The sequence below is a fragment of the Nilaparvata lugens genome, chromosome 9 (assembly GCF_014356525.2).
Source record: "Nilaparvata lugens isolate BPH chromosome 9, ASM1435652v1, whole genome shotgun sequence".
In the NCBI taxonomy this organism is placed as follows: Eukaryota; Metazoa; Arthropoda; class Insecta; order Hemiptera; family Delphacidae; genus Nilaparvata; species Nilaparvata lugens.
In genome coordinates, this window is record NC_052512.1 from 22,080,887 (window position 1) to 22,107,066 (window position 26,180).

The 26,180-nt window shown below is 35.3% G+C and overlaps 2 protein-coding genes across 2 annotated transcripts in view; one reads left to right on the top strand and one right to left on the bottom strand.

Moving 5' to 3' along the window:
• The window catches only part of LOC111050798 (prostaglandin E synthase-like), a 126,996-nt gene that overhangs the window by 80,004 nt on the left and 20,812 nt on the right, over positions 1-26,180 (bottom strand). The window lies entirely within an intron of this gene.
• Positions 7,510-26,180, top strand: part of LOC111045632 (furin-like protease kpc-1) — a 269,500-nt gene continuing 250,829 nt past the window's right edge. The window contains 1 exon segment of the mRNA XM_039435633.1: positions 7,510-7,839. Within this exon segment, the coding sequence (XP_039291567.1) occupies positions 7,824-7,839 (16 nt within the window). The 5' untranslated portion in view covers positions 7,510-7,823.

Below are 26,180 nucleotides of genomic sequence, written 5' to 3' on the forward strand. Positions count from 1 at the left end.
CAGAGTGAGTCATATGTGTGGGAACCCTTCAATCAATTGAAGACTGTTGTAGATACTTTCATCCAAAATGGCGGCTGATTGAAATTCATCAATATTCGAGTTACAACATTTTTATTGATGTCATCTTTCTTGTTTTGAAAAGGCCTTCGAAATGATGAATCACAAGATGGGTGTTTATATTCAAAATATTCGAGTTACGACCCCTAATTCACCCCCTTATAAGTGGTTGAAATTCAGTTGTACGTCAAAAGGTAGAGTATTTGACCAATAATTTATCCTGAAAGTTACAGTAGAATATTATATTTATAACAGTCTCCAATTTCTTGAAGAGTTCCCATACAATGACCCACTCTGTATAAAGTTACTAGCAGAAACCCGTGCTCCGCAAGGATCTTTTTTAAAACTTGACAAACTGAAAACTTGACGTAATGAAATTTTGAAGAATTGACATAGGCCTATAACCATCCTTGGTTAATTAAGAATCTAAATGCAAAATCGCAAGTTAGTTTCAGTCCAGTAGCTTTAGACGTGATGATGCTTCAAACATAATTTTCCTATCCCGTACGTGTATAAGCCAGCTATTTACTTTATTATATATATAGTTAACGACTGCAAGAGATAGGACTGTAGAACAGAATAGTGGTGAAACTATGATAGCGCCAGGAAGTGTCTCAAACACAATAGTTGGTTACTACATGAAATTTTTGAAAATGATTTGAAAAAAAAATGTTAAAACATCAGAACTGAAAGTTGTCAACCTCATCATTCTACCTCCATTTAGAGAGACTTTTGTTTGAGCCGAGTGTCAATCTATATTCATAAAAATGAATGTCTGTTTGTATGTTTGTTTGTTTGTTCCCTATAGACTTGAAAACTACTTGACATAACGGCATGAAACTTTGGGAATATGTTGTGTGAATATTTGGGATGGTTTCTGAAGAGAAATTTTAATAGGGGGGATAATAATTAGTTATTAATCCATTTTACAGACCTATGTTTTCGAAATTGTCGACAGAGCGGCTACCGAAGAACGGAAAGATGATCACGACTCAAGATCATATTGTGATAATATGATTGAGCATCTGAAGCTACCAGCTGTATAATAAACACGTCACCCTGCCATAAATTGTTTACTGGTATTAAAACGGTAGTTTGGAGTTGAAGTTAGTGTAGTTGATTGGTACCAGCTGTTGATAATCGTTCCTTAGAAGACTTATACAAATAATATTATCACTCCCCTTTCATTGAAAGACTGGAAAAAGTTGGAAAAAAATATTCAACTCATGAAAGAGAGTTGTTCATATTGCATCCATTAATTACTGAAGAATGAAAGAATAATTATTTAAAAATTTTTGAATTTAGCTTAGCTTATATTCATCATAAAATGGAAGATGGAAAGAATATGGAATTCTGTGTGATTCATCATACATCGCATATTTCCTGGACCATCTATTGACAATCAACAACTATGAAAACATTGAATTCACTTCTGAAACACTGATTTATTGATTGTCAGATGAATTTCATGATTCACCAAATAAAGTCAAGCGTGACATGAGATACATTGACCTTTTGGCGGTACGAAGTTTGCCGGGTAGGCTAGTTGTAAATAAAGCTTTATTATTAATAGTCAACGCTGAAAAAAGACAGGCTCAATCACCAGGAAAACTATAGATTCTATGAGGGACCAGTAAGCCATTAATTTTGAGTAGTTCAATCACTTCAACTATGGACTCTGGATACATTATGGACAATCAATGAATCAATACGTTTTAGTAATTCAATTCAATTCAAAAATACGTATGAAATTTATTAGCTACAGAATAAAAAACTTTTGATTGCAATGACCCCGACTACCACAGTATGAATAACCATTCGGATCAAATATAAGGAATTACTCACATCTCTCATCAACTCGTACTTTTTATTCACAAAATATTAACAAAGAAATATAATTATTATAAGTTATATTGAGTGAACTCACGGCTAAGGTTTGCCTTTTTCTGGCCTTGCTACAAATAAATGTAGGTTCGACATTTTTCTTTGTCATCTTGTTGTTTATTAAGAAAGTTTTCAATGTGATTTTTGATGGCAATAGAATTCGAATTAGAAAAAAGATTATCAACAAACTCCTAACCAAAGAAAATCTCTGTGCTCTGTTCTAATAGGAATGTATGAGACTCCATATACAGCTGATAGAAAGCGTAAACCGAACTGGGCAAGAATACAACAATGAAACACACACGTGGCAATAAGCTCGCGCTCTCGATTCACGAAAAATTAATTCGATCAGCTGATTGATAAGATTATTTTAAGCTTTCTAATGATTACAACATATGTTAGAATATGATGTGTCAATTATCTCAGTTTCATATAGCGTTCACCTCATCATGTTCATAACCTTACTTAATAGGATCCTTTTTCATCCTTTGAAATCCTTAGAGGCAAAATATCTCAAAACCCGTTCTTAGTGCGCGTCTAGCATGTTTGAAGAATATTTGTGCAAAGTTTTAAGTCTGTAGGGCAATCAGTTTCAGCTGTAGTGTGATTTTACATCAAAATTTCCGAAAAACGCCCTCTCCTGGACCCCCCTATGATCGGAATTTTTCTGCATAGATCTAATTATTTTTCGTAGCTGAACAAAAAAGTTCCTCATGACTTTGCTGTGGAATGAGCGGTTAAAAAGTACAACATTTTTGGGGGACCCCAGCTCCCTGAGGCAAATTTCTGAAACTCCTTTCTTAGTGGATGTTTTGAGGCTACCATAAACAATTGTGCAAAATTTCAAGTTTTTAGGCCCAGTAGTTTGGGCTGTGGTGTGATTTCAGTTTGTCGGGGCTTAGCCTTTTATAGATACAGAGAAGAAGAAGAGAAGATAGAGATTCATAGTAAGGAATGCTGAAAGCTTGAAATGTGACTCACCACGAAGGTATTTTAATGAAGAATATAGGTATCGGTTCCTGTTTCCATGATGATGTTAATTATAATGAGGACAGGATTATCGAACATCAACTAACCCATCTTTGAAAATGATTTGAAGGGAAACAATTTGTCACTCAACCATCCAGAGAATTTCACAGTAATTTAGGAGAGAAATTGATGTTCCATTTCAGATAACCGACTCTTTATGTGTGGAAAATGTATATATTATATAAATCAGTATATAATAGAAGTATACATTGTAATATTCTCTCCAATTATGAACTCATCAATATCGCTTTAGTGAGTTTACTTTCGAATTGTCAGCTTCGGTTGGATGGTGAAGCATTGATATTATTCATGAGAATTGCTGACTGTTCAGTTTGTATCCCACAAGCCTATAGTCGGAAAATACCAATTAACGTGTAATGAACTATTTCCAATGAGGTTTGAAACTCACTCTCTCACTCTTTCACTCACTTTGTCACTAGCTCACTCACACTCTATCACTCTCTCTCTCTCTCTTTCCCTCATAATGAGCAGAAATCTGTTCAAAGTCTACGAATTTATGCTGATACATTGTAATGCCACAATAATTTATTTACATAAAACAAACGAATTTCAGTTATTAATTGATATCTAAATTGATTGCTGATTAACACTCCACCTCATATTCCGTAGTTTTATTGAATAACTAGCAGGTAACCCGTGCTCCGCAGAGGTCTTTTTTAAAACTTGACGAACTGAAAACTTCACGTAATAAAATGTTGATGAATTGAAAACAGGCCTATAACCATTTAAATGAAGAATCTTTATGCAATTTTTCAAGTTAATCAGTTGAGTAGTTGAGACGTGATGATGCGTCAAACATAATTTACCTATCCCGTACGTGTATAAGCCAGTTCTTTCCTTTATCTATATATATAAAAGCGAAATGGCACTCACTCACTGACTGACTGACTCACTTACTCACTCACTCACTCGCAGAACTAAAAATCTACCGGACCAAAAACGTTCAAATTTGGTAGGTATGTTCAGTTGGCCCTTTAGAGGCGCACTAAGAAATCTTTTGGCAATATTTTAACTCTAAGGGTGGTTTTTAAGGGTTTAAAGTTCGTCTTTTAGCATGTATAATAAAAGCGAAATGGCACTCACTCACTGACTGACTGACTGACTGACTCACTCACTCACTCACTCACTCACTCGCAGAACTAAAAATCTACCGGACCAAAAACGTTCAAATTTGGTAGGTATGTTCAGTTGGCCCTTTAGAGGCGCACTAAGAAATCTTTTGGCAATATTTTAACTCTAAGGGTGGTTTTTAAGGGTTTAAAGTTCGTCTTTTAGCATGTATATTCTTCTTATTCTCTTAATATTATAATTGAAAAATGTCCATACCATATGTTAATATAGAACTATAATCTAAAGAGAGTACCTCTTCGAAACAGTTGTTAACTGGTAACTAAATTAATAATTTTGTCAGGTTGGCATTAAGTTGAGTTGACTTTGTTAGGTTATCTGCTGATCTCATTCTTGGACGATCCAGTCGGGGGCGGAGCCCCCTGGCTAGACGGATATGGCGAGCGAAGCGAGCCTGACGGCTAGTTATAGTATAGATTGCATCAGGTATTACTCTGAGTTCAGAGGTTATGTGTAATTTCAACATGAATTACATTCAACACTCGAGCTCTGGTTGCACAAACGCCGGTTAAATTTTAATCATGATTATCTTCACGAGAACTAATCAGCGAATACTATTTAAAAAAGAAGGCTTCTCTAAATTGGTTCTCCAGTAATTAATCACGATTAAAACTTGACCGGCTTTTGTGCAACCGGCACTCAAGCTTGAAGCTACGTTCACCGCTCTACCACGTTTCACAGAGAAGAGAAGATCCCTTCTTCTTTGTGCACGTTTCCGGTAGCCAAAATATGGCATTCCGGTAAATCATACGGTGACGTATAGCCAAACTTTATAACACAAACTTCTGACATGCAAGCCTTCTGTTTCTGCTTCACAAATTATCAAAGCATTTGAATAATACAAGCATTTTGTCATTTAAAAGCAAAATCCTAACCCCCTAACCTACCCTTCCACCTTTCAACCCCTTAAGCCTGGTTTTTTATCAGTGGAGTTAGTGGTAGAGTTAACCCTGGGCATCTATTTTTTGAACTCTCCCTATGAATAGGTTCATGGTAGAGTAGAGTTATTAGAATGGAGTCGTGCCGTAGGCTATCAAGTCCAAGAAGTATTGTTATTTATTAAAACTTGAAATTTAAATATATTTGCCAAATAATTTTACAGACATAGGCTACCTACAATCACAAAATAATAAAATTATTACCTTCAATAAAATTAACAAGATTATGTGATAATATTAAGCAAAGTAACAATAAATTTGTTTAATAATAAAATAGTTATTTGTGCAACTAGTGCGCAAAGTGACAGTTTGCTGCACCGAAAGAAACGTTTACGCCCGAGCCGTAGGCGAGGGCGGAATGGCTTCTTGAGTGCAGCAGAGGAACTTTGCGCACGTATTTCACATTAAGTTTTTCCTACAGTTACCATTGAATATGAAAAGTGGGTAATTATGGGTAAAATTGCCTGAAAATGCATCAAATAACTTAGTAGTGTTTGAATGGCGGGGGGGCAGCTGTGTGGTGTGTGCTGTGGTGGCACTGTGCTGTTGCTGTCCTCGATATAATATATAATAGTAATAATTAGCGCGTTGTGCTTGGTTGCACCTCTGCTCACTATAGCAGCCACAGCAGTCACTGTTACCAACTTCATTTTGATTTTGCTGCACTGTTGCTCCATATAACCTACTAAGTATTTTGCGTTTTCATGTTGCAAATCTGGAGTGCAGAAAAATTTTTCCCGCACTAGAGCGGAAAAGTGATTCTTTGCGTTCTGTAATCAGTGCAGCAACGGCCACTTTTCAACGTAACTGTAGGAAAAGTATTGATTCGTTAAAGTTTTAGTAAGTGTTTAAGTGATAATTTATTAAAAAGTATTGACTTGAGAGTAGTTCTGTTCACTAGACAATACACTTTACCTACTATTCCAAATTGTAGTGAAAAGAGTTACTCGACCAAGTAAGTAGGGTAGAATTAGCTCGGTATAGTTAGTTACTCGACCACTAACTCTATAGTGAGGTCCACGTTATAATGACAGTATTTGATCAACTTTTGTTTTGCTATCCTTGTCTATCATTCGACAAAGCCGGTGGTACTATCCTTTTCTAGGTCCACAACGATGCCAATTATGTTTTTGACAGTGTAGAAATAAAATTAATTAAAGCAGAGAATAGGCTTCACTATTCTTCTATCTTTATCGACTGCCATTATAACGTGGACCTCACTATAGGTGAAAACAAGGATTCACCTACTAGTGAAAACCAGGTTTTTTCATCTTTTTGTCATCATGGACTATCAAAGTAGTCCATACTTTACAGTTTGGCTATAGACTACGTCACCGTATGATTCTCGGAAATACGATATTTTGCCTATCCACGTTTTTACTTTCCTTGCCCTATCACCATAGGTAAGGAAAGTATTGCTTTCCGAAAAAAATTAAGGTACCCCAAATTTCTATATTTCTATACATTGCAAGGTCCCCTGAGTCTAAAAAAGTGTTTTTTGGGTATAGGTCTGTATGTGTGTGTGTGTGTGTGTGTGTGTGTGTGTGTGTGTGTGTGTGTGTGTGTGTGTGTGTGTGTGTGTGTGTGTGTGTGTGTGTGTGTGTGTGTGTGTGTGTGTGTGTGTGTTGTGTGTGTGTGTGTGTGTGTGTATAAGAGTGTATGTGCGTCTGTGTACACGATATCTCATCTCCCAATTAACGGAATGACTTGAAATTTGGAACGTGAGGTCCTTTCAATGTAAGGATCCGACACGAACAATTTCGATCAAATGCGATTCAAGATGGCGGCTAAAATGGCGAAAATGTTATCAAAAACAGGGTTTTTTGCGATTTTCTCGAAAACGGCTCCAACGATTTTGATTAAAGTTATAACTGAAATAGTCATCAATAAGCTCTATCAACTACTACAAGTCCCGTATCTGTAAAAATTTCAGGAGCTCCGCCCCATCTATGCAAAGTTTGATTTTAGATTCTCAATTATCAGGCTTCAGATACAATTTAAACAAAAAATTTCGAGTGGAATAGATTGAGCATGAGAATCTCTACAATTAATGTTCAGTAATATTTTCACCTAAAATTAAAAATAAGCTCGAAAATTCGAGAAAATGTGATTATCCAATTGCAAACTGTTGGCAACGGTTGATTCTATTGAATGATTTACTATGAAGAGATAGCAGACCTCATGTGTGTCTCCAGCGTTATTGCCCTGTCACCAGCTGGGTCAAATCTTTGAATAGTAGACTTGAGATGCGCGGGAACACTAGCGTCAGGTGATCAATTTTCTTTCATAACGGCAAGGAAAGTTGTGTGAGTGCGCCACACCAGATTTTTTCACTTGTATTGATCGTTGTTAGAAATCAGTGCTAATTAAATCCCATGGACATCGTAATCATCTGTAAAATTTGACAAATCTCTTCATCATATTGCCTCAAGTCTTCTGCAATGTTTACATTTTCTCAGTCTATAAATCGGTTCCGTGGAAAGTTAACCTCGAAATTTTTTGAAGCTATCGAAGCTTTTAAGTTCTATATGCTAATTTATTGCCAATGAATATTTAAAATCTGTCCTAAATTTAGAATTTTTTTTTCGTTTTATCTCAGTCTCCGTGTTTTTTAACCATCATTGAGTGCTAATGTTTTCATTCGTGATTTGAAAAGTCACTCTTTCGTGAGCAGTGGAATTTGATTAAATTACCGATGATAAGTATTCAAGATTTTGGATTTGTCCTGATTAGAAGTTATAAAAACTACTGTATCAGCAGTCTTGAATGCTGCTTATTTCTGGTGAGTGGTGTAATTTGGAGCATTATATATTAACAAATTTTAAGAGTTGTGTTTATAGGTTAGGTTGGACTGAATGTAAACAGTGAGGCCCAGTAATTTTGAGGATCAGTAATTTTAATCATGATTAAATTTCAAGAAACAATCAGAGAAGGTTTTTCTTAGAAGGTGGCTTTTCTGATTGGTTCACCTGGCATTAATCAAGATTTAAAATTAATAGACTTTTGTGCAACTGGGTGTTCATAGTGAAATAACGTTCATTCTGACAGCTACAAGTATGATTGAATGGAAAGAATTTTAAAAATGTTATTGTAGTCAATTTCAACAAATTTGAACAGTTTTGAGTGTATCCAGCTTCAGGTGATTAAGTCACCACCTGATTAACATTAGCTTGCTATTTTTGTCTGTCGTTATAGTCAAAGCAGATAGATCCTTCCTTCCACAGTCGCAATTCTGTCAAATCGTTTTTTTTCATATGAAAGAATATAATGAACTACCAAAATATTTTTCCCCAAAAACTAAAATTTATTATTAACTAGCTGGCCCGGCGAACTTCGTACCGCCAAATAGTTAATAAATCTCAGAACAAACTTTAGCTGTATGCACACCTGAGGAGGCGCGATGCGGCATTTTGCATCCAGGTGCTTCTTGCTTATTGGTTTGAATTGAACAACTCACACACACTGAATCGGGCATGGCGTGGAACAGTTTGATGAGGCAATATCCATAAGATCAACTCTGTATCACCAAGCCGCGCCTCCTCAGGTGTGCTTAGCCTTATCTGATGCACTATATTTTTATGAAAATTATCGAACAATCAGTATTTACATTTATATCTCAATATGGACTTCCTATGTGCTTAGTTAGTTGTGCAGCAGTTTGTATTCTTAGATATAGTTGAATGCAGCTTGCTAGGGAATTAAATGGTATATCTCCTTGCTGCTGATTTTCCCGTGCATATTCTAAATTTACAGCATTTCGAGTTCTACGACACGAGTTTGGACGTCATTCGTACCGCGACATTATTATTAGAATAACAATTTTGTGAATTAGTAGAAAGAAAATAGAAAAACAAATCTACCGACGGCTGTTGGATGAGGCAATGATTATGAATTGACACATTATCATAAATATCGGGGACCTAGCTTCGCTCTGGAGTACAAAAGCATAAACAATTTATTACGAAAGCAGAAATTATAATAACATTCATACAGAAATGTTCTATCTAATCACAGTAAATTGAGATTGATTCCCAGAAGAATGCAAAAATTTCCCTCACAAAGGCCCAGTTGCACAAAAGCCGGTTAAATTTAATCCTGATTAACTTCACGTGAACCAAATCAGGGAAGACCATTTTAAAAAGATGGATCTACTGGAATTAATCAGGATTGGAAATAACCCGGCTTTTTTGCAATCGGCACTTAGTACCTGATTGAATGATTATAAAAGTTCAACAGCTGAGTCATAATTTTGACACAGTCCCACACACATGAACTCGCTCACTCACTTCCATCACCAACAGACGACGAAATAATTATTATCATCTGTTTTCTCAAGGATGAATAATAATTATCCTTATAATGTCCTTCAGCGAGTTTTCTCAGGGATAAGACCTAGTGCAATCGAATCTTTATATTATAAACCTACTATATTCTGAATTTAGTGAGAATCGTTAGAGCCGTTTTCGAGATCCGGTGAAATACAATCATATAAACATCTAAAATTCTAAACATTCAAACATCTAAACATATAAACAGAAGTTGCTCATTTAATAGTATAGGATACACATGAAATGATTATTATCATTCCATTAATAAATAATAATCATAAACTGATTGAAAATGAAAAAAATCTGGTGTGGCGCACTCACACAACTTTCCTTGCCGTTATGGAAATTGATCACCTGACGCTAGTGTACTCGCGCATCTCAAGTCTACTATTCAAAGATATGAGACAGCTGGTGATAGGTCAATAACGCTGGAAACACACGAGGTCTGCCATCTCTTCGTAGTGAATGATTCAATAGAACCAACAGTTGCCAACAGTTTGCAATTTAATAATCACATTTTCTCGGATTTGAAGCTTATTTTCAATTGTAGGTGGAAATGTTACTGGACATTAATTGCAGAGATTTTCATGCTCAATCTTTTCCACTTGAAATTTTCTGTTTAAATTGTATATGAAGGCTGATAATTGAGAATCTAAAATCAAACTTTGCATGGATGGGGCAAAGCTCCTGAAATTTTTACAGATATAGGACTTGTTGCAGTTGATAGAGCTTATCAATGACTATTCCAGGTATAAATTTGATCAAAATCGTTGGAGCCGTTTTCGAGAAAATCGCGAAAAACCCAGTTTTTGACAACATTTTCGCCATTTTAGCCGCCATCTTGGATTGCATTTGATCGAAATTGTTCGTGTCGGATCCTTATAGTGTAAGGACCTTACGTTCCAAATTTCAAGTCATTCCGTCAACTACTGGGAGATGAGATATCGTGTACACAGACGCACATACACTCATGCACACACACACACACCACACACACACACACAACACACACACACACACCACACACACACACACACACACACACACACACACACACACCACACACACACACCACACACACACAACACACACACAACACACACACACACACAATCCAAATTTCAAGTCATTCCGTTAATTGGAGATGAGAATATCGTGTAACAGACGCACATACACACACACACACACACACACACACACACACACACACACACACACACACACACCACACACACACACACACACACACACACACACACACACACATTCGGACTCAGGGGACCTTGAAACGTATAGAAATTTAGAAATTGGGGTACCTTAATTTTGTTCGGAAAGCAATACTTTCCTTACCTATGGTAATAGGGCAAGGAAAGTAAAAACAGGCTTCTAATATTATTTTAGACTAGCAAGTAGCCCGTGCTCCGCAAGGGTCTATTTTAAAACTTGACGTGATGGGATCTTTAAGAATTGAAAATAGACCCATAACCATCCTCGGTTAATTAAGAATCTATATGCAAAATTTCAAGTTAATCAGTCCAGTAGTTCAGACGTGATGATGCGTCAAACATAATTTTCCTTACCCGTACGTGTATAAGCCAGTTCTTTCCTTCATTATAGTATAGATTATATTATATTATCTTATATCACATTATAATGAACAAGAATCAACAATTGAAATCACAATAGATTGGAATAAGTTGGATAACAGCTTTCTGATTCATAAGGCATTGGGAGAAGAGAATCGGCAACATTGTTGTCCCAACATTTCCACTGACTTGACTCACTATACATCACCTTCACTACCAATTAAAGTATGAAAATTGTTCAAGTTGATTCTACAGTGATATTTGTCACAATATTGGGAAATTGAAGAAGTTTTGGGCAATAGCCTGTTTTATATTTTACGACTATTGTATTGTTTGCTGTATCCAATATATAAATTAATACATAGATAGAGAAATAAATAATTTTCCCGGGCTGAAAAATAAGCGCTCACACTCACATTCCGGGACAACACGTCACGGTACAGCCCGTCAGGAATAGCATGTGCTCTAAGTTCAAGATGCGCCGTAGCCCGAGAGAGAATTTTAGTGGTGGGGGAAGCATTTGACTCAGTCTCAACTTGACCTCCGTACGGTGCACATCGCTCCGGTTTGCATAGGCCTAATAGCATAAGCAGTAGGAAAGGCGACAGTGAGCCTTTCCGTCTCAACAAGCTCCAGCCACCTCCCCTCTCTTAGTTTCGAGCGGCCTCCCCACTCTCACTCCATTATCTCTCCTCTCGCGCATCTCACAGCTCATGCTATTCCTGCCTACTAGTACGATAGGACAGATAGCTTTATGTTTATTTAGGATTTTTTCTAGACATTTTAAATTGATAAATTATTTATCAATTTTTGAGAAAACATAACAACAGGTCAATGTAACTTACTGAGCGCGAGGTCTACTGTTCACAGAACTACCAATAAGAACCGAGCGAAGTGAGGTCTAAGATTCAAGCCGACGGTTTTTGCATTTCTCTTTATGTTTATATGTTGCGCATTTACAGCGAAACGCGGTAATAGATTTTCATGAAATTTGACAGGTATGTTCCTTTTTAAATTGCGCGTCGACGTATATACAATGTTTTTTTTTTTGGAAATTTTGCATTTCAAGGATAATATAAAAGGAAAAAGGAGCCTCCTTCATACGCCAATATTAGAGTAAAAATCAGACCATAAATTATTCATCATAAATCAGCTGTCGAGTGGATTATGAATTGCATGCGATGACGCATGCAATTCAATATCTCAATGTAATTTAGGGGAAAAACAGCTGTTGTGTGGACTATTAATTGCATGCATTAAATTGATAACTTGAAGTAGCATAGTATTTTCTCCCGACTTTTCTCTGCTTTCAACTCTATAAGCTTTTGATGATAATATAGTAGCATAGTTGTTTACGACAAATTATTAGTATTCAAATAATTAATATTAATAATTATTGTCGATACAACATTTGAAACAGCCATTAGTTATTTACACACCGATATCTCGCCGACACGTCAGGACAGGACATAATTCACTCTGATGGAGGCTGTATTTTTTAACTGCGCGAGGTCTATTTCATAGGTTCCAGAACTACTAGTAATTATTGAATAAATAAATACTCCATTTGAACTGTGAGCATTGGTGAAAAGAGAGGAGCATTGGTGAAAAGAGAGGAGCATTGGTCTTCTGACAGTTTGATTTGATTCCAGTCAAAGTCACTCCAAGCGGTAGCCCAAAAATATTTGCCCAAGGTCGACTTCCCATGGACCTTGAACTGATAACACTGTTATAATGCCAAAAGTCTCAGACACCAGGCAACTTGTATATCTGGATATCTACTACTGCCTAACATACATTTACAAGTTTACTCTGAATCTATGTGTATATAAATAAATGTTAACATATATATTTCTAATTCAACTACCACGCCCAAACCAGTTATAGTGAGAACACTTCAACTGTCAGCATTGTTTGAATGAGAAGCATTGATGTTTATCGCAAGGAATACTGCCAGTTTGAAGGGAATCTCCTCACAACAGTCTTGTTTAAAAACCACCCGCCTTGTCTGATTTAACAGTTGATATCAACTTTCAATTTTATCCGTTATACGACTTGCATAATGTGCAACTGGAAACTCAAAATGTTATTCATAATATTTGACCATGACCGCAGTCTAACAAAATATCTTATTCTAAATTTACTGTTAGAGCTCCATTACACAAGCAAATCTATAATCCTATTATATTAAGCGAGCAATTTCTATACATATTTTTATATTTATCTGGTTATTTTTATCCTATACTATTAAACGAGCAATTTCGGTTTAAATGTTTCGATGTTCTTATGTTACATCTGTATATGACCGGATCTCAAAAAGCTTTTTGTGCCCAACTTCAACTTAGGAGCAAATCTCTTACTACAGAGCAGAGACAGCTGGAGGTAATAATTCCAATCAGTAGAGCATTGAGTTCGAAATATTTTCTGAACGGCATTTGGTCTATCGAACCTATCCTAGTCCTTCAGAATTTATTAGAGATTCAGTCCCGCAAATCATATGCATTGAGGTTTTTGCTCGACCTGTCTGGTTTTATATACCCTTTTCAACACAAGTAATAGTTTAAGATCACCGAAACGAGAAATACATAAAAGGATTCCAATAACATATAAACTCTTAAATATTTGAGAGTCCCAAACCCATTTTTTCTTATTTACCTGAACCTATATAAATACCGGTATACTAATAAAACAAAATAAATCTTATAGCACCCTTTATTTTTAAAAAACTTTAAAATAGTTGAACAACTAGCTTCAGGTTATAACCTGAAGATTGTGTGATAAATATCACCGAAACTAGTTGTTCAACTATTTTAAAGTTTTTTTTTAAATAAAGGGTGCTATAAGATTTATTTAGTTTTATTAATTTAAAAGTAGCCCATGTCAATAAGTGTTTTATACAGAGTTCTTTTTTACTCTCATACTTTCTCTCATCTTTGGTAGAGAGTTAGTGGGGAGGATATTTTTAATATTCTTCCCAAAGAATGGACATTGATATGTCCAAAGCTCCGCCAATTTATGTAGATGCATAACAATATGATTATTATCTATAGTTATTATATTACAAATTACTTTTTCATATCATATACAGTTCAATAGTTATTTTCTTAGTCTATATTATGTAAATTCATCTATAATTTTGCTGTATTGTAAGCTATTGTATATAAGTGTATAAGCAAGTATATATTGTAATCTACATAAATAAAGTACTCAATCAATCTTCACATTTATTACTTCTACTTCTCTTGTATTTTTTCTGATGTAGGCTATTTGTTATTTTCTCATAGTGTATGGTATCTAGTATATAGTATAGTCTCTAGTATTCAGTATATTAAGATATTTAGTTTCCCATAACATTTTTTTTTGTCACTAATATAGAATAATTTTTTCTCTCAATTTTCAATTTCTTTGTATAGTGATTATTGTAAAAATCACTTCACTTATATGGGCTACTTATTCAAATTAATAAAAACAATATAAAACCTTGTAGTACCCTATAACTTGAAATAGGTCATTGGTCGAAACTAGTCATTAAAAGTTTGTTAAATTAAAAATTAATTGAATAAAATGAAATTAAATTGAAAATATGTTAAAGTTTTCAATAAAGGGTAGTACAAGTTTTTATTGATTATTGTAATTTTCTTGATTGGGGAGCAATTTTTGGGATTCTCCCATGTGCTCCCATATTATTGTTGTAAATAAATAAAATATTGTTTTTTATTCACTTGCTGATGTAGGCTACACGGGTATTCCTCGATAACTTTCTTGTGATAGCAACCTATGCTTTCAATTAAAACATATTCGAAACCGTCGAATTGAATCTTAGACCTCACTTCGCTCGGTCAATTAGTCCTTCTCCAATCATTTTTAAGAATAGTGTTTTGTTTATCAATAAATAAATAACGAGCAAATCTTGGTGCCCCGATATTATAATAAAAGAGAGAATTGACTTTTACACGTATAGGGGATAGGAAATTCACGAATGACGGACGCATCATCACGTCTGAACTACTGGACTGATTACCTTGATATTTTGCATATAGATTCTTAATTTACCGAAGATGGTTATAGGCCTATTTCAATTACTTCAAATTTACGTAAAGTTTTCAGTTTGTCAAGTTTTTTATTAGAACCTTGCGGAGCACGGGTTACCTGCTAGTATTTTATGAAAAATCTTTGATAGTCTAGTAAGTAATGTGAGAAGTAAAAAAATGTTACCTTGTGTTCAAGTGTTCAGAAAATGATCAATGAAATCATTGATATAAGTTGGATGGTAGTATTTGTGAATCATTTTTCATAGAGTTTGTGAACTTTTCTCAGTTAAGCCATTTGATCGAAGTAAGCTTTGCACTATTGCACTGGAATTATATGATTTATATGACAATAGTTAATGTCAACAAGTCCAGTGCACACTTATAACTCGTACCCGATTTGACCATGTTCAAATCTCTCAACCGGGCTTGGTAAAACCCGGGCTCGACATTATATTTCAAACTTATAAAATTCTGATAATATGACTAAGAAACTCTGCTCACTTATCATAAACAAGTTTATGTTTTTTGATAATAGGCCTATGGGTCCCTAGAAGCTCACATTTTCCTTGAACAATGATATTATATTATATTATGATTATTTGGATGATGATTTGATTTCCAAGGGTTTCAAATTCCGATTAATACTACATTAACATCCTCACGTTATAGTAAACTGAACAAAATTAGATGAAGACTGGACTGTTATAGTTGCCCCAGGCACTTAGCCTTAGCTCTAACCAATGATTAGCCCTAGCTTCAACCAAGACCTGTAGATGGTAAAGTATATAGGGAGGTCCTGCCCTAACACAGCCGATTGAATTAGCTTGTTGAAATTCAGTTATGAGTTAATCTCAGTGAGTTCAAACCATCAAGATGGAATATTACAGGAGGAAACAGTTGCTTTGGATATTATACCAAACCAGGCTACTTTAAATTTTGTGAGATTGGTAGTAAGTTGAGGATTTTTACAATATTTTAACTTAAAGGCCCGATTGCACAAAATTGGGTTAAATTTCAACCGTGATTAATTTTACGAGAACCAATCAAAGAAGGTTTTTTTTAAAAGACTGCTTCTCTGATTGGTTCTCGTGGAATTAATCACGGTTTTAATTCAACTGGCTTTTGTGCAACCGGCACTTAGATCTTCCAGAATGCTTGATAATGTAAGGGAATTCTTACTGGGTTGAAGATGGAGAATTCTCAAATATTATGGTTTCATTATAAGTTTAATTACAAATGACGAAACCAAAAATCAAATGACAGAGATTATATTGTCAGAGAGAACTTATACAGGATTACTTGAGGATTGTGTTATTCATATCTATGATATGGGCGATCATTACCTTCTCATGGAAGGGAACCAAATATTATTAATCACAGATGGAATTAAATAGAGAATGCATTTATTCAAATGCTAATTAATATATAATATTCAGATTTATTAATATTTAAGATTGTCAGTTTGGTGTGAGGGTAAGCATTCCTGACTAGCAATTGGGAGGTACCGGGTTCGATTCCCGGGCTGGCAATTAATTTTTGGATAGTAGTTCTCATCGAATTTCCATCTAGCTGTTAGCCCTGTTGTCAATGTCTGCAGTAGCAGAGGTCTTCGGGGTGATTTGCAGCATTTATTTAGGATTTTCGTTCAATAATAATTATATATTAATTAGAATTTGAATAAATGCATTCTCTATTTAATTCCATCTGTAACTGGTTGGCCGCTATGGCTTCATATAAAATGAGCGCTGCTATCCAGAGATTGTCAGTTCGGTGTAAGGGTAAGCATTCCTGACTAGCAATTGGGAGGTACCGGGTTCGATTCCCGGGCTGGCAATTAATTTTTGGATAGTAGTTCTCATCAAATTTCCATCTAGCTGTTAGCCCTGTTGTCAATGTATGCAGTAGCAGAGGTCTTCGGGGTGATTTGTAGCATTTATTTAGGATTTTCGTTCAATAATAATTATATATTAATTAGCATTTCAATAAATGCATTCTCTATTTAATTCCATCTGTAACTGGTTGGCCGCTATGGCTTCGTATAAAATGTGCGCTGCTATCCAGATATTGTCAGTTTGGTGTAAGGGTAAGCATTCCTGACTAGCAATTGGGTGGTACCGGGTTCGATTCCCGGGCTGGCAACTAATTTTTTGATAGTAGTTCTCATCGAATTTCCATCTAGCTGTTAGCCCTGTTGTCAATGTCTGCAGTAGCAGAGGTCTTCGGGGTGATTTGCAGCGTTTATTTAGGATTTTCGTTCAATAATAATTATATATTATCAATCAGCTGTACTATCAACCAACTAGATAGATAAGATAGTGAAGACTCCAAATACTATGATTATTGGCAACGGTATGAAAATATAATTTACTTTTTCAACTATTTAATAATAACAAAAATTGAGGTTAGGAACACCAGTATTACTACCTGTCGGCCATATCAACAGCGTTCAAGCTGGATACATAGAATTCCATCAGCCACTTTTGAGCAAAAATATTTGTATCTGAATAGTATCCTTGAAACAAGGACCAGAGGGGTTTTGTAAGATATAGCATGACTAATAAAATATGTAAAACGTTTTAAAAAAAGAGATTTATTATATTTATGTCAATAAACAAAACATTCAAGTACAAAAATCATAATAAAAAATAGAGGGAAATGGGAATTAGTTTTAAGGAGTGCAGTAATACATAAATTTATGGAATGTACCAATCAGAGTCTAGTATTTGGTAGGCGCTAAAAGTATATATTTCAAAAACTACCACATAGTCTTCAATAAAAATCTGATGAAAATTTAGAAAAAAATTGAATTCCACCCTAAAAAATCTGGTGTGGCGCACTCACATAACTTTCCTTGCCGTTATGAAAATTGATCAACTGACGCTAGTGTTCACGCGCATCCACTATTCAAAGATCTCAGCCAGCTGGTGACAGGACAATAACGCTGCAGACACATGAAGTCTGCTATCTCTTCATAGTGAATGATTTTAATAGAATCAACAGTTACCAACAGTTTGCAATTTAATAATCTTATTTTCTCAAGCTTATTTTCAATTTAAGTTGAAAATGTTACAAAACATTAATTGTAGAGATTTTTATGCTCAATCTTTTCCACTTGAATTTTTTTGTTTAAATTGTATCTGAAGCCTGATAATTGGGAATCTAAAATCAAACTTTGCATAGATGGGGCGGAGCTGCTGGAATTTTTACAGATATGGGATTTGTGGCAGTTGATAGAGCTTATCAATGATGACTTTTTTAGGTATAAATTTGATCAAAATCGTTGGAGCCGTTTTCGAGAAAATCGCGAAAAAACTCTGTTTTTGACAACATTTTCGCTATTTTAGCCGCCATCTTGAATTGCATCTGATCGAAATTGTTGGTGTCGGATCCTTATTCTGTAAGGACCTTAAGTTCCAAATTTCGAGTCATTCCGTTAATTGGGAGATGAGATATCGTGTACACAGACGCACATACACTCATACACACACACACACACACACACACACACACACACACACACACAGACCAATACCCAAAAAACACACATTATTTTATCATTGACATGTTAATAAAATTATCAATACACACACCGGGGAACGTGAGAAGATCTAGCATATTCCGTAACGTTCATGATGGGTGCGTGGGCGGAGCGACTGGGGTTCGATGGAAGAACGAGGGCGGTACGAGGGTGGAGCGTGCTCGGTGCGGGTTGGAAGCGCGTATATGTGTACGCAGCTCAACGCTCCAATAATTTCAAGATAATTTAATCCAAGTTCCACTGTATGCCGAACTCAAGCCCTGAGATTCATAATTATTTTAATGATTAATATTTTATTGGAATATAGAATTATAATTATATTCAACAAGCGATTTCAAGTCGAGAAATTGAGCCTATATCTATGTGCAATTAAGGAACTATAAGATTTACTATTTAATGCTAGTAAGCTTATTAAATTTTTAGTGGGCTACTACTGTGATTTTTTCTTTTATATATTCTCATATTGCTTTATATTAATTGTCTCAAATTTTTATTATCGCTTGTTGAATCTCTATGTAATATATATTATTTTTATTTGTTGTTTGGTGTACCTTTCTGTTATAACCCTGTCTTCATGCATGACCAATCTATAGAATCATGTGAATTCAAATCCAAAATTTATAGTTTTAGTTCATAAAATCATATGAATACACTAACATATAATCAAAATAAGAATTTTCCAGTATTATCACATTATTTTATCATTGACATGTTAATAAAATTATCAACTAACTACATTCTTCATCGAATGTGTTGGATAAATCGGCAGTATACAGCATTGATCACCAAATCTTCAGAAATATTACGTTCTCAAGATTTATCTAAGTTATCCAGAATCATTATCGAAACTGAATTGATTGAAACACAGGGTCACACTATCAAGTTGAAGCAGCAGCATACACTCATAGATGTTATAAGGAATTCTAAATTTGTATCACCTTTAACCCTGCTCGATATGATCTCACACTGTTGACCCACTTTGTCAGATGGTAACGAGTTGGTGCTAAATCGTCTCGTACAGTATTTGGAGTCCTTATATTAAATTTATCTATCTCTTCAGCATCTATAATTGCGGAGTCATCCAGAGTAGCCGTAAGAACTGCAGACTGATAAACCGGCAGCAGTTTGCAGCGATTGATAGCAGGATTTTATCTAAGCTCCTTGCTTTCGGAAGTGCTTATAATAGACAATTATTCTCATATATATATTGTTTATTTTCCTGTGTGGCGAAAAATAACGTTCTCACCATGGGCAAAAATGTTTTTTCCGGCTCTCAATCTTTTCTAGTCCTCGGCCTACGGCCTCGGACTTGAAAACCGATTTCGAGCCAGAAAAGTCTCATTTTCGGCCCTAGGTGCGAAATATACTATAATCTCATTTGCTCTACTGATTACAGCTAGCTAGCCTAGGCACGTGTGCACCAAAGGTGACATCACACCATGCATCCCAATATCATTGTAAAATCTACATGTCACCCTCATTCACGCACTATAAAACTGCCATTAAATTATGTTCATAGTGTAAGCACCCCAATTATTGTAAGAATAATATTACATGTCAAACTTATCTTTATGCTTAACACCTGTTTACATCTACAATGGGATTCTCCTCATAAACTGTCAGTGTTAATTGAATGGGAAGCAATGGAAGCATTCATGAGGAATGCTGACAGTTTGAAATAGATCTCACAGCACGATCAACACCCTTCACTATTCCATCTATAAAATGACTTATAGTTTTTGTTCCCCACCTGTTGTTGCTTTCAATCACAATATCATGATATCATCATCATCATCATCGTAATAGGTTTTGTTGTGGTTGTTATTCTTATTTTTCTTCTCCCCCTTCTTCTTCTTCTTCTTCTCTTCTTCTTCTTCTTCTTCTTCTTCTTCTTCTTCTTCTTCTTCTTCTTCTTTTCTCTTCTTCTTCTTCTTCTTTCTTCTTCTTTCTTCTTCTTTTCTTTTCTTCTTCTTCTTCTTCTTCTTCTTTCTTCTTTCTTCTTCTTCTTCTTCTTTCTTCTTCTCTTCTTCTTCTTCTTCTTCTTCTCTTCTTCTTCTTCTTTCTTCTTCTTCTTCTTCTTTCTTCTTCTTCTTTCTTCTTCTTCTTCTTCTTCTTCTTCTTCTTCTTCTTCTTCTTTCTTCTTCTCTTCTTCTTCTTCTTCTTCTTCTCTCTTCTTCTCTTCTTCTTCTTTCTTCTTCTTTCTTCTTCTTCTTCTTCTTCTTCTTCTTCTTCTTCTTCTTCTTCTTCTTCTTCTTCTTCTTCTTCTTCTTCTTCTTCTTCTTCTTTGCTCTCCTTTACCTTCTTCATCGATTAGGGGTGACCCGACTTTGAAATACTATACACTACCTGGAGGATTGAAGGAAGTCCCCAGCAATATTATTCTGGAGGGTGATTGTTGAGGGTACTTCTAAATTGCTTATAGAAACCAATCTCATCAAGTGGATTGTAGCTGTTGATTCTCCTCACAGATGCTTATTTCTGATTTGATGCTCATATATTATGTTCTATGATAATAATGACTTCTATATACTGAGAGAGAGTAGGGTTGTGTTTGTTCGCATCAAAACATGTCAACTTGTGTATTGCATACCGGAAAAACGGGAAGGATTTAGATCTCCAAATTTTGCACATAGATTCTAAAACTAGCAATCTCGTGCACCTTGAAGCCCGAATTTCAATTCTCCTTCTTGATTTTTCAGAATTAATGTTCAAATTTCAAGTATCATTCATGCGAAATGAAGTTTCATATGGTATACATTGTTGTAAATAATGTGTTTGTTTATAAGAAGAAGGTTATAACATTGTTACAAGAGGTGGCATGCCAATTGACAGAATCCCAAACGACCGAAACGCTATATTTTCCCAAACGGCCGAAAACTACTTTTTTCCCAAATGGCAGAATTGAAACTGGAACTTTCTCATTCGCCGAATCCCAAATGACAGAAAACTTTTAAGAATTTTCCCAATCGACAGAAAACGTGGTTTGTCCCATTGAGCCGAAAGTGGTGAGAGTCCCAAACGACCGAAAGTGATCAGTTTCTCAAACGACCGAAAACTCCTCTAGTTTGTCGCAAACGGTAGAAAGTACAGTAGAAGTGCCACTTCTCTACTCTTTCACTTATACTCTCTTATCCTCTCTTCCCTTATTTTTTTTCTTCTGTTCTCTTCTCTTCCCTTTATTCTTTTTCTCCTATTCTATTTTCTTTTCTCTTCTTCTCTGATTTTGCTTCTACTTCTCCATATTCTTGTAGAAATAAAAGGAAATTCAATGGGTGGGAACTTTTGTTCCTCTTCTTGAAATCTATTGGACTAGTAGTTCTGTGAACAGTAGACCTCGTGCAGTTAAACCACAGTCTCCTCTGATACTGTCCATCAGAGTAAATTTTGTCCTGTCCTGTCGTGTCGGCGAGATATCAGTGTATAAACGACTAATGGTTGTTTGGGTTGTTGTGTCGACAATTACGCGTACAATAATTTGATCTAAACAGCTATGCTTCTATCATCAAAAGCTTACCGAGTTGAAAGCAGAGAAAAGTCGGGAGAAAATACTATGCTACTTCAAGTTATCAATTGCATGCCTCATCACATGCAATTAATAGTCCACACAAAAGCTGTTTTTTTCACTAGGTTACATTGAGATATTGAATTGCAAGCGTCATCGCATACAATAATAAATTATGATCCACTCGACACCTGATTTATGATGAATAATTATTCTAGTCTGATTTTTATAGTCTATAGTCTGATATTCTATTTTTCTCATCAAATTAATGAAATATTGAAACTGGAACGTTCTCATCCAGCCGAATCCCAAATGATAGAAAACTTTAAGAATTTTCCCAATCGACAGAAAACGTTGTTTGTTGCAATTGAGCCGGAAGTGTTGAGAGTCCCAAACGACCGAAAGTGATAGGTTTCCCAAACGACAGAAAGTTTCTCTAGTTTGTCGCAAATGACAGAAAGCGTTCTGCCAATTGGGAAAAAAGTAGTTTTCGGCCGTTTGGGAAAATATAGCGTTTCGGTCGTTTGGGATTCTGTCAATTGGGACCCTACGGTTACAAGACATACAATGCTATAAGTAGTCGTGGAGTTGTGGTAGCGCACTCTGCTTCGGATCGTATGTTTCTCGGATCGAATCCCCGATTCTTCCTAACTTTTTTTGTTCTTAATTTTTTCGCTCGAAACTCAATATTATAAATTATTTTTCGAAGGAAGTTGTTCTCATTGCGATTGAACATGGATTTTCATCAAATAAATATTTAATGTAAAATTTTTCAACCAGTACAAATGAAATTGACTTCATTTCATGCTTTATCATTGGAATTCATAAGAAAAACATGCATAGATCACAGAAAACTTGGTAATAATTTAAATTCTTCAGTTATAATGTACTATTAGACTCAAATTCGGAGTGGAACGAATATTGTAAGTTTTTTTTTTTAATTTGGAAATAAAAGGCTGCATTATGGCAAAGCGAAAATCATTAACATTTGGACTGAAACTTGAAGTGATTGAGTGTTTGGGTAATGGCCAGAAACAAATTGATGTATGCCGGAAATTTGATTCAGCAGGCTATACAGTTCGTGGCGTTTGGAATTCAATCAAACAATCAAATCATCATATAGCAGTTTTGATAATTACAAGAGATTCAAGCGAATGAGACCTACAGCACAAAACTCACAACAGTAGGGAAATAAACGGTACGAGGATTCACATGGTGCGCAAAACCATTGTCAGTCTACTAACAATGTCCAGTTCACAAAACCAACTGTCTTTCCAGTACAGTGACAGAGAAGGAATGAGTAGGGATGATTGACACCATACGACTGGTTATAATGGGAAATTCCAAGAGGTGAGATAGGCTCTCAACTATTCCATAAATAAAACTTTTGTTCAGTCACTGGTGAATTGTTTAATAATAGTTTCACAAATAAATTAGTAATAATTCATATTCTTGAGTTATAACTTACTATCAGACACAAATTCGGAGTGGAACGAATATTGTAGGTATTTTTTTTGGGGGGAATTTGGGAAACAAAAGGCTGCCTAATTCAAATTGAGGAGGATCTAAATTGATCAGTACTAAAATTGATGTATTAAAGGAAACCAATATGATACTGTGAGGTTTTCGAGTATTGTGACTTCTTCAGTTATCTATGATAAAGGAAAAAATTGGCTTTTTCACGTACTGGATAGGAATTACTGGAATGATGCATCATCACATCTGAACTACTCAACTGATCAACTTGAAAATTTGCATATAGATTCTTAATTTACCGAGGATGGTTATAGGCCTATTTTGGATTATTCAAGATTACAGTAGGTCAAGTTTTTAGTTTGAAAAGTCTTTAATTAGACCCTTGCAGTGCACGGGTTATCTGCTAGTCTTCTATCTATATATATAAAAGCGAAATGGCACTGACTGACTCACTCACTCACTCACTCGCAAAACTAAAAAATCTGGTGTGGCGCACTCACACAACTTTCCTTGCCGTTATAAAAATTGATCACCTGACGCTAGTGTTCCCGCACATCTCAAGTCTACTATTCAAAGATTTGAGCCAGCTGGTGACAGGGCAATAACGCTGGAGACACACATGATGTCTGCTATCTCTTCATAGTGAATGATTTAATAGAATCAACAATAATTTGCAATTGAATAATCACATTTCTCGAATTTAAAGCTTATTTTCAATTTTAGGTGAAAATGTTACTGAACATTAATTGTAGAGATTTTCATGCTCAATCTACTCCACTTGTTTTTTTTGTTTCAATTGTATCTGAAGCCTGATAATTGGGAATCTATCTGCATTGATAGGGCGGAGCTCCTGAAATTTTTACAGATATGGGACTTGTGGCAGTTGATAGAGCTTATCGATGACTATTTTGGGTATGAATTTGATCAAAATCGTTGGAGCCATTTTAGAGGAAATCGCGAAAAACCTGTTTTTGACAACGTTTTCCGCCATTTTAGCCGCCATCTTGAATCGCATTCGATCGAAATTGTCGTGTCGGATCCTTATAGTGTAAGGACCTCAAGTTCCGAATTTCAAGTCATTCCGTTAATTGGGAGATGAGATATCGTGTACACAGACGCACATACCCACTCATACACACACCACACACACCACACACACACACAACACACACACATATATATTATATATATTATATATATATTATATAGACCAATACCCAAAAATCATTTTTTTGGACTCAGGGACCTTGAAACGTATAGAAAACATTAAATTAGGGTACCTTAAATTTTTTTGGGAAGCAATACTTCCCTTACCTATGGTAATAGGGCAAGGAAAGTGATGAAACGTATAGAAAACATGAAATTAGGGTACCTTAAATTTTTTTGGAAAGCAATACTTTCCTTACCTATGGTAATAGGGCAAGGAAAGTGATGAAACGTATAGAAAACATGAAATTAGGGTACCTTAAATTTTTTTGGAAAGCAATACTTTCCTTACCTATGGTAATAGGGCAAGGAAAGTAAAATCTACCGGACCAAAAACGTTCAAATTTGGTAGGTATATATACAGTTGGCCCTTTAGAGGCGCACTAAGAAATCTTTTGGCAATATTTTAACTCTAAGGGTGGTTTTTAAGGGTTTAAAAGTCTTTAAGCATGTAGACTATATTCTTCTTATTCTCTTAATTATAATTGAAAAATGTCCATACCATATGTTAATATAGAACTATAATCTAGAGAGAGTACCTCTTTGAAACAGTTGTTAACTGGTAACTAAATTAATAATTTTGTCAGGTTGGCTTTAAGTTGAGTTGACTTTGTTAGGTTGGCACCAAGTTGAAGATTGAAATGCATTTATAAAATTGATTGGGCACTGCTACTTTAATCACAGCTATTCCTGGGATCATTATATTACTAGCCGTCCGACTCGCTTCGCTCGCCATATCCGTTTAGCCAGACGTTTAGTCTGGATCCAGTCGGGGGTCCAGACGGATATGGCAAGCGAAGCGAGCCTGATGGCTAGTATAGAATAGAACAGTCTTAAATTATATAAGACTTTTCTGCTGAACAGTATGTGGGTAATGAGTAGGCCTACCGACAATGATGACAAGGGCCACGAAGCTTATAGCGATTATTATACTAGCAGATAACCCGTGCTTTGCACTGGGGAATACTTTTGGTTGTAGAATGCAATCTTATTTTTTCACGAAACATGAATAAATATAATGATTATATTTCCATTCTTACAAAATCTAGCATTCTTAAAGATTCAGTGATCTAAAAGTATCCAAACTCTAGGAAACTAAAGATTAATATTCTATGATACGTAGGAAATGTCGATTAGACTTGGTAGTTTCGTGGTTTTTGAGAAAAGACTTGAAAAGTTGCTCAATTTAACATTGGAAAGGTAGGAAGAATAGACGTCTAGAGCGGGCACAAAATACAGATTTCAAAATCTATCTTCCATTTTTTTCAAATTAAGTTCAGGTATTGATGATAAAATATCTTGGAACATTTCACAAGTCAAAGGGGTTGGAATATCAGTTGCTGAATAGTTATTTCCATTCATTTTGATTTGGAAAACTGAAAACTCAACGTGAATGTGTCTTCAATAAATTATCTTTAATATTTAAAAAAATCTTGCCTCATTTTAATTGCCTCAA